Raw genomic sequence first — 14,051 nt, forward strand, 5'->3', positions numbered from 1 at the left:
AAAAATCTTAATCCTTCCAGTACTTATCAGCTGCTGTATGCTCAAAAAATGTTGAGTTGTTCTTTGCTGCCTGACCACAGTGCTCTCTGCTGACACCTCTGTCCATGTCAGGAACTGTCCAGACCAGTATAGGTTTGCTATGGGGATTTGTTCCTGCTCTGGACAGTTCCTGACATGGACAGAGGTGTCAGTAGAGAGCACTGTGGTCAGACAGAAAGGAAATTCAAAAAAGAAAATAACTTCCTCTGGAGCATACAGCAGCTGAGAAGATTTTTTTTTTCTATAAAAGTAACTTACAAATCTGTTTAGCTTTCTAGCACAAGTTGATTAGAATTTTTTTTTCCACCGGAGAACCCCTTTATGTCCTAGAGCAGTGTTTCCCAACCAATGTGCCTCAAACTGTTGCAAAACTACAACTCCCAGCAACTTTTGCAACAGCTGGAGCCACCCGATGGGAAAGCACTGGTTTAGGGCATGTTCACATGGTTCAAATCTATGCCTATTTCTGTATCCAAATCATCGCAGTTTTGAAAATGAAAATCCATCTCCCATCTTGTCGTCATTGGGAAAATTACACAACATCCTTTCAAAAACTGCATCGAAAATTTGTTCTAGAGACATGTCAAAAGTTTTGATCGGTCGGGGTCTGAGTGTTCACAATCTCATAGAATTACAGTGCAAGTTTCTCGCTTAGCGTGCTCTTCTCCCAGCTCATTCTAGCAATCGGTCGGGGTCTGAGTGGTGACTTTTCACATCTCTATAACAGTGCTTCCCAACCAGGGTGCCCCCAGCTGTTGCAAAAACTGCAACTCCCAGCATGCCCGGACAGCCGTTGGCTGTCCGAGCATGCTGGGAGCTGTAGCTTTGCAACAGCTGGAGGCACCCTGGTTGGAAAACACTGCTCTGCAACATGTCAAAAGTTTATTTTATTTTTCTATTTACTTTTTATTTTTTTTTGTCAGTGCCAATTGAAGGCAGAGTTTTATGCCTCTTAAATTTGCCTTTTGAACAAGACCCTAGTGTCCACTCTGATTAAACATGATGTCATAGAAGGGGATCCTTAAGATGGCCCATGGGAAGGGTTAAAGGGTTTGTCTTATGCTCTTACAGCTCATTCCTATTTTGCTCCTTTACCTTGTTCTGCTGTTTGTCTTGCTGGTGGCTTTTATGTTATGTTGATACCTGCAGTCAAAGGGTTAATTCACTTAAGATGGATTTGCTGTAAATTTGTACTGGAAAACTTTAAACTTTGCACGGAATTCAGTACTAGGCAAGTGACTGGGATACTTAAAGGGGTACTCCGGGGAACTAAACCCATAGCCCATCTTTTCTCTCTCGCCAACCTATTTATGTGTCTAAATATCATTCATTAGCTATATAGAGCTGTTTTTCCTCTTTCAGCTGTCACTTACATGCAGGGAGTGAGGAAAACACATCATCCAGCCATCCACTGTGTCTCTGTCAAAGTCTCTTTCTGAAAGCTGCACCCACCCTCCTGAGAGAAACAGACCATGTGGTTTCTGCCCTGCACTAATGCGTCATGCTCCCTTTTAAAGGGAACCAATCAGCCTTGACAAGGCGTGTTATATATATATATATATATATATATATATATCCAAGGGACTACTTATAGGGTGGCCAGGGGGGTCTTTATAACTTCATATCTTCAACAATATATATTAAAATCTTTATCTTCACCATCCCTGGGGGACCCAGAGATGTTGAAGATATGAAGTTATAAAGACCCCCCTGGCCACCCTGTAAGTAGTCCCTTGGGCAGGGACTTACGGAGTCCCGCCCCCCATCTTGATGGACAGATCTTGCTACCACTCTGCTTCGTCTGCTTAGGGACCAGAGTGCTGAAGTGGGCTGCTGTCAAGGGTTATATATGCTTAAAACTGCTGATTGGCTCCCTTTAACTGGGAGGTGTGTGCAGCCTCAGCCAATCAGTCACTGTATCTCTCCGCTCACAGAAAAGGAGGGTGGAGGCTTCATAATTTTTCACATTGGCATTGACTTGCCTGTTGATCTCTAGGTCTGCAGTGTGTCAATTGATGTTTTATATTTTATTTGGGAATTTTATTCCTGGCCTTTTATTCTTGGAAATCTGAATCCACTGTAAATTCAGCAGGTAATGTACTGTTGCAGATTTTACTATGGATTACCTGCATACCAACAGCAAAATCACCAATTTTTTAATCATGAATTAGAAGTTTGATGCAGATTTGTTTTGTTGACGATTTTTTCTGTGGCAAATCTGATCTGTGGGAATTTACCTTTTAAGGGAAACCACCTTTTATTGGTTAAGTTTTTCCTGTTCTCTGACAGTTTCTGTAGTTCTGTAGCTATCTTTTTTTACTTCTGTAATAAATTACATCAGGAGCTGCAAATTTAGAGAGCGGTCAGTGTTCTGTTATGTAATGTTTAATAAACCATAATCAAAAACTAAAGACAAATATGTGATGATATCAGGGCCCCACCATCGGTCATAGCTAATGCCAACATTTAAAAAAATGGCACATACTCTGTAAGTCATTGTCAGGCCCTATAAAAAACAAAAAGCCTTGAAACATGACCAGAGGTCCTGAATAGATCTTCAGAAAGACAGTTACCCTATGGGAGTAAACTTGTTAGAAATAGGAGAAAACTAGTGTGGTCAACCAAAAAAATAAGGGTTATGATAAAAAGAAAGCATTTAGACTACTGAAACAAGAAGCTGGTGGGGATAAGTAAAAAAAATAGAAGACAAACCTAAAAATCTAAATAAAATAAAAAACAAACAAAAATAGCAGACACTGCATCAGATAGAATGATTGACACATAAAGTAAAAAGAACATCTAACCATGTTATTCACCTACATAAGTAATAAAAAAATAACGAAAAATGTAAGCCCCCAAATAATAACCTGGGTGTAATGGTGGAGGAGGATAAGGAAAAAGCCAATCTACTAAATCCCATCATCTCAGGAAAATGCAGTGCCAGATGACACGAGAAAGGATGATGTCAATTCTCCAGCAAATCTCACCTGTTTAACCCAACAAGAAGCACAAAGCCACCTTAGTTACATTAAAGCACACAAATCACCGGACCCAGATGGCATCTATCCCGGAGTTTTGCAGGAATAAAAGGGGTACTCCGCTGCTCAGCGTTTGGAACAAACTGTTCCAAATGCTGTAGTCGGCACCGGAAGCTCATGAGTTTGTTCCAAACGCCGAGCAGCGGAGTACCCCTTAAAGCACCAAGCTAGACAGACCCTTATTCCCTGTATTTAAAGATTCTATAAGGGATTGTTCCTCAGAGCTGGTGCTTAGCAAATATGGTACCAATATTCATAAAGGGATCCTGGGATAGGTCTGTAAGTTCAACATCATCGTTTGTGGGTAAGATTTATGAGGGGTTTTCTGTCCGGGAATGCTGGGTGTTGTAGTTTTGCAACATCTGGAGGTCCACCATCAGTATAAAGTCTTAAAGGGGTACTCCACTGCCCCAGTGTCCGGGAACATTTAGTTCCGAATGCTGGGTATGGGCTGAGGGGGGTGTGACGTCATGGGGGCGTGGCCCTAAACGTTCCGGACGCTGGGGTAGTGGAGTACCCCTTTTTAAAGGTGATGCTCCTTTGGAAAAAAATATGCATATTAGCTCTCCTCAAAACTGTCTCTCTAGTGCCACCTATAGGTAGCTACACTTTAGAAATGGTTTCACGACACGTGGTTATTACAATCCATTGTACAATAACACAAACAATTGCATAAACCTACAAAACGAGGTAGAATGTCCTGAACAACAGGACGGGAGGAATGAAAGAACAACGCATTAAGGTATAATCCATTTTTTTTTTTTTTCATGTTTTTAGGACGGTCATCTTAATTCTTTAAAAAAAAAATAATAATAATAATAATAAAATTTGCACAAATGATCCTCATAGAAAAGAATGAGTCATTCATCCATGCAGGACTCTTTAACTCCAGAAGTCTTGTTACAGCGCAGATGCGACAGACTGTTAGTTCAGTGACCCCCTCTGCCCTTTGTAAGGGAAGAATTGTTTGGGGGGGGGGAATGGGATGGGAACGTTGAATATTGGGCTGTGAAGTTTGCATACACTGCCCACTGTTAAACAGATTACCTCTAATGAAGTGTCTAATGCTCAGGGCACGTCAGCCTAATCCGTGGAGGCAGCTTCACCCCGTCTCACGGAGCAAACCCGTGGCCCTCTGGCCCTGGACAGCCACTCCGGTCTCCTCTCTCAGGGAGGCGCCGGGCCCTAACCAAGCCAGACAGTGTGTGATCTGACATGCAAATATAGGTCATTGCATATGTAAATGTGTGATTACAAACTCGCATGCCAAAACACATTAGCCAGACTTTGGACTCAGCATGCGGCTGTCACTGTGTCTTAGAGACTCACGCTAATCTTTGTCAAGTTGGAAAGCGTTCTCAAAGTCGGGAGAAGGAGCTACGTTTTGTATAATCAAATTTTATTTGATTTATTAATTTTTTTAGTTTTTTCCCGTTTACTACATATGTCTTTGTGATTGCACATGAAGATTTACCGAGAAGCTTTTTTATTGTGCCGCTAGAGGTACTGCGACACGTATGGAGGACACACAAGGTTATTATACACGTTAGGTAAAATATGTCAGCGTCAAATCATCACACCCAAAGAAGGAAATAAATAAAGGCGGCTTAACTAGTGCGACTGCTAATGTATAGTAATAAGGAAAAAATAATCACACGGTAAATTCACATAATCTCATGATTTTTCTGATTTTAATTTTTTCTAATCAAAAAGTACAATGCACTTTTTTGCAGGCTGCAGATTTTTTTTTTTTAGGTGTTAATTAGACTTGATTAATAGTCTGTGGGATCAGGCCCCATGACGTCAGCAGTAGATCCTCTTATTGTGAAGTGCGGCCTTCATGGATCAGACTTCACGCTACACAAAATTTACAGCAGAAGCGGGAAATATTCTGCGTATTCCTTGATCACTATACACCCAGGGCTTTCCGGAGGCAGCCCTATGTGTGCGGTGAGTTTTGGAGGCGGGGCCGTGTGCCGGTGTGACTGTGACGCGCGGCTCTGCCTCCAAAACTCACTGCACACACAGGGCTGCCACTGGAAAGCCCTGTGTGTATAGTGAGCAAGGAATACGCAGCGTATTTCCCGCTGCTGCCGTTAATTTTGCGCAGCGTGAAATATGCTGAGTATACGCCAAGTGGTAACGCACCCTTAATCTCCATGCATAAATTATCGATCATATTGAGATCAGGTGAATTTGGAGGCCGAGTTCCCATCTTTTATCTCTTTATCATGTCTTTCATTCCCCAACAATGTCTGCAGTGTGGCCGGGGGCATTATCCTACTGGAAGAGGCCACTGCCATTAGGGAGTCCTGCTGCCAAGGTTAGTTAGATGGTACATGTCACTGTAACATCCTCATGAGGCCAGGACCTTTCCAGCAGAACACTGATTGCCCCGCCGGCTTGACTTCTTATAGTACATCTTGGTGCCATCTCTTCCCCTGATATGTGACGCACCCGGCCTTCCACATGATGAGAAAACGCAAAATTGCTAAATCAAAAAATTGTAAATGAAAAAATAATAAATAAAAAAAAAAAACAACAAAACAAATTAAATTAAAAAAATATTTCCCCCTCTCTATATATATATATTTGTTGGAGCGCACATTTTCATCTCTATCTGGAGCTGTAAACAGGATCTCCGAGCCGGTGATTGAGAGTATCACACAACGTTTGGGGCTTTGTGGGAAGCCTGAATGTCACATACACTGCCTATAACCTTTTGCAAGAAATAGCACCGCACCTGACCATTTGATGTTCTCTCTGAAGGATAAGAAAAATATCAGTATGACAGTGAAGCGTGTCTACAGACCAGACAACAGGGCAGCGTCCTGCAGAATGGAAGGGTCTATAAAACTGATGCCAAACAGAAGAATACGAGGCCATAAAACTGAGCGACTTAAGGGTGTCCGTTCACATTGTGCTCATCCTGCAGGTGCTGCAAATTCTCAGCAGTTCGCAGTAAAAAAAACTGCATTAGGTTACTGCAATGTGTACGGGCACCTTAAATACAACTGGAACGAGAGTAGTTTCCCACACTATCTATTTATTTAAAGAAAGCAAAATCCAGCAGCACTCCCAAAGTAAAGATGCAAAACACAAAGGGGGAGATTTATCAAAACCTTTGCGGAGGAAAAGTTGCCCATAGCAACCAATCAGATCACTTCTTTCATTTTTCAGATGCCTTGTTAAAAATGAAAGAGGTAATCTGGTTGCTATGGGCAACTGGTCAACTCTTCCTCTGCACAGGTTTTGATAAATCTCCCCCAAAGTGCTTTATTTACCCATGAGAACAAAACGTTTCAACGGCATCACGCGGTCTAGACGGCGTGATGACGTTCAAACGTCGTATCCTCATGGGTCAATGAAGCACTTTGTGTGTTTGCACCTTTACCTTGGGAGTGCTGCTGGACTTTGCTTTCTTTGGACCTATATACAGCCTGCGACTGGAACTGTTATCCTTCTGGCACCCCTGCAATCCTAATACAGATTGTGCTGCCTTCCATACATGTTCTTGTATCTATTTTTTTTTTTTTTATCTATCTATCCTCTAGCTCAGTTCATTAAAAAAAAAAAAAAAAAAAAATGTATAACCCCCTCCGTGTGTCCTAGAAAAAGAAATTGAGATGGACTAAGAATTTTAAAAGGATACATATATTAAAGAACATCTGTCTCATAAATTCAACACATACAATTGCCCCTATATCTTAGCGGTGGTTAGTGTCTCCATGCCAAACATACCCTTTTTATAATTAAATTGCGTCTTTATTCTTAAGAATCTCTCCTGACGGGAGCCCTGTATATTTTGTCTGCACATACGCCGCCATTGAGTCTGTTATTAGAGGCAGGGAGTGAGCTCTCCTCCTCTAGACAAAATATATAGAACTTCTGTTGGCAGGAGAGATCTGTGTGTCAATTAAATCTCTGTAACATAGTGGAGAGGGGCACTGCGGGTCACAGCGGACTTCTGACCATGCCTCTCGGACCCCGTTGGACACAGAGTAAACATTTTGTGTGCGTGTATGTGTGGGTATATATATTTTATGGAAGTCATGGGACATTGAGTCGTTATACAATAATTTTTTCATGAATTATATTTTTTTTGTTGGAGGGGGGGTGGTAGGTTGAGAAAATTGATCATTTTTACATCTAATTTGTCTATTTTTTATCCCACTGTGGTACTAGATGAAGCAATAACTTGATCGCTATTTAAATGCTTTGGAATACATAGTATTCCAATTCATTACTGCATGTCAGTGTTACACTAACAGGCAGTCTATTAGGATGCAAAATAGTCAGAAGCCAATGGCAAAGGAGCAGATTTGTTTGCGTGTTTCCCGCTCCAAGTCTGAATGGGGCGAGCTTTAGGCGGCTTTCCGGAATTTCTGGAAAATCCACCACAGACCCTATTGACTCCCAAAAAAACCCCAATTTACTTCTACAAACAATCGCAGAGAGCTCGGCCCCATTCAGACTCTCAGCGGGAAACACGCAAGTAAATTCACTCGTGTGAACGGATCCTTAGGGTATGCTCCCACATAACTTTATAAGCTGCGCTTTTTCTGCAGCTGATTTTGCTACCCATTGATTTTAATGTTTAGGAAAAAATGCCGCCTATACACTACGTGGGTCCGTACCCTTATTCAGTTTTTGAATTTCCCTTTTTTTATAAGTTTAAAGGGGTTGTCTATCTCCTTACATCTGGCTTTTTCGACTCCTCTGGCCTGTTAGCAGTGTATAGAGGTAGTCGGGACTGCCGAAAGCAGCCGAATTTGGGAACTTACACAATTTGCGTAACTCCCGTTGACTATAATTGCACTTCCATAAACGGCGTACCCAGCTGGCTACTGTTTGTTTGACTCCGGGAGTAAAGGGATGTGACAACCCCTTTTATGGGGGAGAATTTGCCAATGCTTACACCAGAATACTGGCAGCCAATTTTATTTTTGCATTTTCATTTTTTCCTCTTCGCCTTCTAAAAATCATAACTCTTTTTTTATATTTTCATCCACAGACCCTTGTTTTTTGCGAGACCAATTGTACTTTGTAATGACATCCCTTATTTTACCATAAAATGTACGGCAAACCCAAAAAATTGTGTGAGAGGAAATTGAAAACTGAAATTTTGCATATTTTGGAGGGTTTTGTTTTCATGCTGTACACTTTACGGTAAAAATTATATGTTTTCTTTATTCTGTGGGTCAACATAATTAAAATGACAGCAGGTGGGGCACAGTGGTCGGCACAAAGCCCCAGGAAAGACTGGACTACACACCTGCGAGGTAATTCGCAGAACACAATAGTGCATACAGTTCCTTTTGAAACCGCCGGAAAATACTGTTATAACGGATGCTGTACCAAACTAGAGAGGGCAGTCAATGTATAAATTCCATGGAAGAAGAAGATGGCAGCACTCACCGAAACAGTTGAAGGATATTCTTCTTTTATTATAAAGTGCAGAAGTGAACATCAAGTGCGGCCGGGCCGCACTTGATGTTCACTTCTGCACTTTATAATAAAATAAGAATATCCTTCAAGTGCGGCCCGGCCGCACTTGATGTTCACTTCTGCACTTTATAATAAAAGAAGAATATCCTTCAACTGTTTCGGTGAGTGCTGCCATCTTCTTCTTCCATGGAATAATTTAAAATGATACCCATGATTACATACTTTATTATTGTACCACATAAAAAAAAAAAAAAAAAAAGTTTCACAAAATGTTTAAAATTGTCCTATTTTGATCTCCTATAACATTCTCAATTTTCCTTATACGGGGTGGTATGAGGGCTATTTTTTTGTGCTGTGATCTGTATTTTTTTTTTTTTTTGGTACCACTTTTTTGGTTATATATGACAATTTGATCGCATTTAATTCTTTTATTTTTTTTATTTTTTTGGGGGGGGGGGGGATTTGTGATAAAGACACAGTAATTTATTTATTTATTATTTTTTTTTTTTTTTACATGTTTACGTCGTTCACCGTACGGGATCATTTACATTATATTTTAATAGTTCAGACATTTACGCACGCTGCGATACCAAATATGTTTATTATTTTATTTTACGCTTTTTTACGATCATCCATTCAAAGCACCGTTATCTGTATTGATCATGCCATCTGAGGGGTTAACGGCGGACATCAGCATGATCGCTCGTGTCCGCCACTACTGGCAGGTCCCTGGCTGCTAATAACAGCCGGGACCTGCCTCGCATGATGCGAGCACCTTTCCGGTGTATAGGACGTAAATGTACGTCCTGATGCCTTAAGTACCAGCGAACCAGGACGTACATTCACGTCCTATGTCCTTAAGGGGTTAAGTGTGGGTTTGCGCCAATTTTCTTACAGCTGAAAATTCTCATTCAAGCCTTGATAAATCCCCTCCTAGTTCTGGCTTGCTTAGGGTTAATGCTATGGAGTTATTTACCATGATAATATCTTCTCTTTATTACTTGGTAAGGTTTTACTCAATGTATAAATTCCCTGTTTTTATAGTGAATTTTGATTTCATGTCTAAATCTAATAACTAATGTATTGTTCTGTATTTCATTTATATACATAGAAAGCACTGCGGCCAGACATGGGTTATAACACACTGGGCAACTTCCAGATTGAGAAGAAGATTGGACGGGGTCAATTCAGCGAAGTCTACAGAGCCACGTGCCTTCTAGATCGCGTACCTGTCGCTTTAAAAAAGGTTCAGGTAAGCCGCTCTAATATATAGAACGTTTATGTTTTCTTCTAAGGGTGTATTCACACGCATGCAGGATCGGCTGCAGATTTGATGTAGCAGAAAATGCGGATTTTACAAGGCAATTCTTATGTATATTTGACTGCTTTGTAAAATCCACAACTTCAAATCTGCAGCGGATCTGGTATGTATATATATATATATATATATATATATATATATATAATATATATATAATTACATATGTGTGTGTGTGTATATACACTCCAAGAACCTATTTGTCAGTGCACTATGCTCTGATACACGGTCATGGCCGTAAATGTTGGCACCCCTGAAATTTTTCTAGAAAATGAAGTATTTCTCACAGAAAAGGATTGCAGTAACGCATGTTTTGCTATACACATGTTTATTCCCTTTGTGTGTATTGGAACTAAACCAAAAAAGGAGGAAAAAAAGCAAATTGGACATAATGTCACAAAACTCCAAAAATGGGCTGGACAAAATTATTGGCATCCTTTCAAAATTGTGTAAAAATAAGATTGTTTCAAGCATGTGATGCTCCTTTAAACTCACCTGGGGAAAGTAACAGGTGTGGGCAATATAAAAACCGCACCTGAAAGGAGATAAAAAGGAGAGAAGTTCACTTAGTATATGCATTGTATGTCTGTGTGTGCCACACTAAGCATGGACATCATGGAAAGAGGAGAGAACTGTCTGAGAACTTGAGGACCAAATTAGTGGAAAAATATCAACAATCTCAAGGTTACAAGTCCATCTCCAGAGATCTAGATTTGTCTTTGTCCACAGTGCGCAACATTATCAAGAAGTTTGCAACCCCTGGCACTGTAGCTAATCTCCCTGGGCGTGGACGGAAGAGAAAAATTTATGAAAGGTGTCAATGCAGGATAGTCTGGATGGTGGATAAGCAGCCCCAAACAAGTTCCAAAGATATTCAAGCTGTCCTGCAGGCTCAGGGAGCATCAGTGTCAGCGCGAACTATCCATCGACATTTAAATGAAATGAAACGCTATGGTAGGAGACCCAGGAGGACCCCACTGCTGACACATAAAAAAGCAAGACTACATTTTGCCAAAATTAACTTGAGTAAGCCAAAATTTTTCTGGGAAAACATCTTGTGGACAGATGAGACCAAGATTGAGTTTTTGGTAAAGCACATCATTCTACTGTTTACTGAAAACGGAATGAGGCCTACAAAGAAAAGAACACAGTACCTACAGTGAAATATGGTGGAGGTCAGTGATGTTTTGGGGTTGTTTTGCTTCCTCTGGCACTGGGGGCCTTGAATTTGTACAAGGCATCATGAACTCTGAGAATTACCAATGGATTTTGGGTCGCACTGCACAGCCCAGTGCAAATGAAGAGTGGTCCAACATTCCTGCTGAGAGGTGTAAGAAGCTTATTGATGGTTATAGGAAGCGACTGATTTCAGTAATTTTTTCCAAAGGGTGTGCAACCAAATATTAAGTTAATGGTGCCAATAATTTTGTCCAGCCCATTTTTGGAGTTTGGTGACATTATGTCTAATTAGCTTTTTTCCTCCTTTTTTTTGGTTTAGTTCCAATGCACACAAAGGGAATAAACATGTGTATAGCAAAACATGTGTTAGGGTGGGTTCACACCACGATTTTCTATACAGTTTTTGGATACGTTTTTTTTTTTTTTTTTAAAGCCGTATGCAACCGTACAGCAAACCGTGGCCATAGACTTTCCATTCAAAACCATATGCAATATATTGAATACGGTTGTCTCCGTTTTTCACACCACGCTTTTTTTTACTTTTTTTTTTTTTCTGGACAGAAAACCGTGGCAGGGGATAAATAGCCGATAACTTATACCGGAATATCGGTATAAGTTGTCGGCTATCGGCCCTAACCTCCACTGATTATCGGTATCGGCCCTAAAAAACGATATCGGTCGATCCCTACTGTTTTCCAAAGGGTTCTGCTGTGTGAACGCAGCCCTGACTGAACTGCATACGTGGTGGAAATAGATTCCCTAATGCAGCATTCCCCAATTTGTGACTTTTCAGCTGTTGCAAAACTACAGCTCCCAGCCTGCCAGGGCAGGCTGGGAGCTGCAGTTTTGCAACAGCTGAAAAGACACAGATTGGGGAACACTACGCGAACACTACAAATTGTGTGGCTTTTCGCAAATGAGAAAATTGGCTGCTTGAAAAGTTGCAAAAAAGTAACTTTGGCAAATTACGAGCAAAAATAAAGTCTACATACAATGATGAATTCTTTCCCATGGTTCTCAATTTTAGACAATAATAGAAACCCATTGCTTGTGCCCTTGCTCTCCGACACCTTCGGATTGAGGATGCCCCACAGATACACAGTAGGGTTTAGGTCTGGAGACATGCTTGGCCAGTCCGTTTCCTTTACCCTCAGCTTCTTTAGCAAGGCAGTGGGGGTATAGGGTGTTTGGGGTTGTTATCATGTTGGAATATTGCCCTGCAGCCCAGTCTCTGAAGGGAGGGGATCATGCTCTTCAGTATGTCACAGTACATGATGGCATTCATGGTTCCTCAATGAACTGTGGCCCCCAAGTACCAGACCATGACACCCCACCACCATGCCTGACTATAGACAGGACACACTTGTCTTTGTGCTCCTCACCCGGTTGCCACCACACACGATTGACACCATCTGAACCTAAGAAGTTTATTTTTGTCTCATTGGACACAGGTCATGTTCCAGTAATCCATGTCCTTAGCCTGCTTGTCTTCAGCAAACTGTTTGCAGGTTTTCTTATACTTCATCTTACGAAGTGGGTTTCTTTTGGGACGACAGCCATGCTGACTAATTGGATGCAGTGTGCAGCGTATGGTTTGGGCACTGACCGGCTGACCCCTCACCCCTTCAGCAATGCTGGCAGCACTCATGTCTATTTCCAAAGACAACCTCTGGATATGACGCTGAGCACGTGCATTCAGCTTTTTTGGTCGACCATGGCGAGGCCGGCTCTAAATAAAACCTGCTCTGTGAAATCACTGTATGGTCTTGCCCACCGTGCTGCAGCTCAGTTTCAGGGTCTTGGCATTCTTTTTATAGCCTAGACCATCTTTTAGAGTGTGAGAGCAATAACACCAAATTTAAGACACCTGCTCCCCATTCACACCTGAGACCTCATATAACATCAGAGAGGGAAAACGGCTAATTAAGCCCAATTTGAACATTTCCACCTAGGGGTGTCCTCACCTTTGTTGCCAAGGATTAGACGTACTTTTCTGCGATGGCCATGAATTTTTCATGTAGAATTTTTTATTTTTTTTTATTTTTTTGCCCCTAATTAGTCACCAATCTACACCAGCCCTGACCTGGCTTACAAAACTGGCCATGGACATCATTTGTAAAAAGTAGCAAATTTTGGCGCAAGTTAAAAAGTCACAAAATTTGTCACTATAGAGGGACCATAAAAAGTCTTGTCCTGAAGTGCTATTTAAAAAAAATAAATCTAAAAGTAAAGTGCACTATCACCATATTTATCACGTGCACTGCAACCTGTTAAAGGACAACTGTCAGCTTACCCCCCCCCGCACTAACCAGCAGATGTAGCTGATGCGGGGGACGCTGATCAGTTTGATGCCTACTGTGCCCGGATCCACCCTGCCCAAATCTTCGTTTTTCCATATATGCTAATTAGGTGCTAACTGGCACAGGCGGGGTAACTGGCACTCTGACATCAGCGGCCGTCGGCCACAGCACTGCCCAGCTCATCACTATTCCTCCCTCCCCCTCTCCCTCTTCATTACAGAGCGGGGAGAAGAGGAGGAATATTGATGAGATGGGCGGCGCTGCAGCCGCTGATGTCAGAGTGCCAGTTACTCCACCTGTGCCAGTTAGTACCCAATTAGCATATGCAGAAAAACGAAGTTTTCAGCCGAGTGGGTCCAGGCACAGTAGACATCAAACTGATCAGCGTCACCTGATCAGCCAGTACCGGTGGTTAGTGCAGGGGGGGCAAGCTGATAGTTTTCCTTTAATAATCTTGGTGCACTTACACTTTGCCACCACACACACACAAAGGCAGGAAATGTTTACCAACGTTGATAAATACCCCCCCCCCCCCCCCATGTTGTCCAGCTTTACATATTTCCTACCAGACGCAGCGTATAACCTACTGAACATCATCTGAATAGAGTATACGTGATGGTAAATATCAGTGTAATGATGTATGTGCTTTGGGCAGAATGTAAACTAGATCCAGTATATATAGAAATAACATTTATAAGGGTCATGTATATAAAACTAGCAGCCGATGCC

The 14,051-nt window shown here is 41.6% G+C and overlaps 1 protein-coding gene across 5 annotated transcripts in view; it reads left to right on the forward strand.

Moving 5' to 3' along the window:
- Positions 1-14,051, forward strand: part of NEK7 (NIMA related kinase 7) — a 121,167-nt gene that overhangs the window by 26,348 nt on the left and 80,768 nt on the right. For all 5 annotated transcript variants that reach the window (XM_056523468.1, XM_056523465.1, XM_056523467.1 and 2 more), the window contains one exon: positions 9,637-9,777. In XM_056523468.1, coding sequence (XP_056379443.1) covers positions 9,655-9,777 — 123 coding nt within the window. In that variant the 5' untranslated portion in view covers positions 9,637-9,654. The remainder of the gene's footprint in view (positions 1-9,636; positions 9,778-14,051) is intronic.

This window comes from Hyla sarda, chromosome 6 (assembly GCF_029499605.1).
Source record: "Hyla sarda isolate aHylSar1 chromosome 6, aHylSar1.hap1, whole genome shotgun sequence".
Lineage (NCBI taxonomy): Eukaryota > Metazoa > Chordata > Amphibia > Anura > Hylidae > Hyla > Hyla sarda.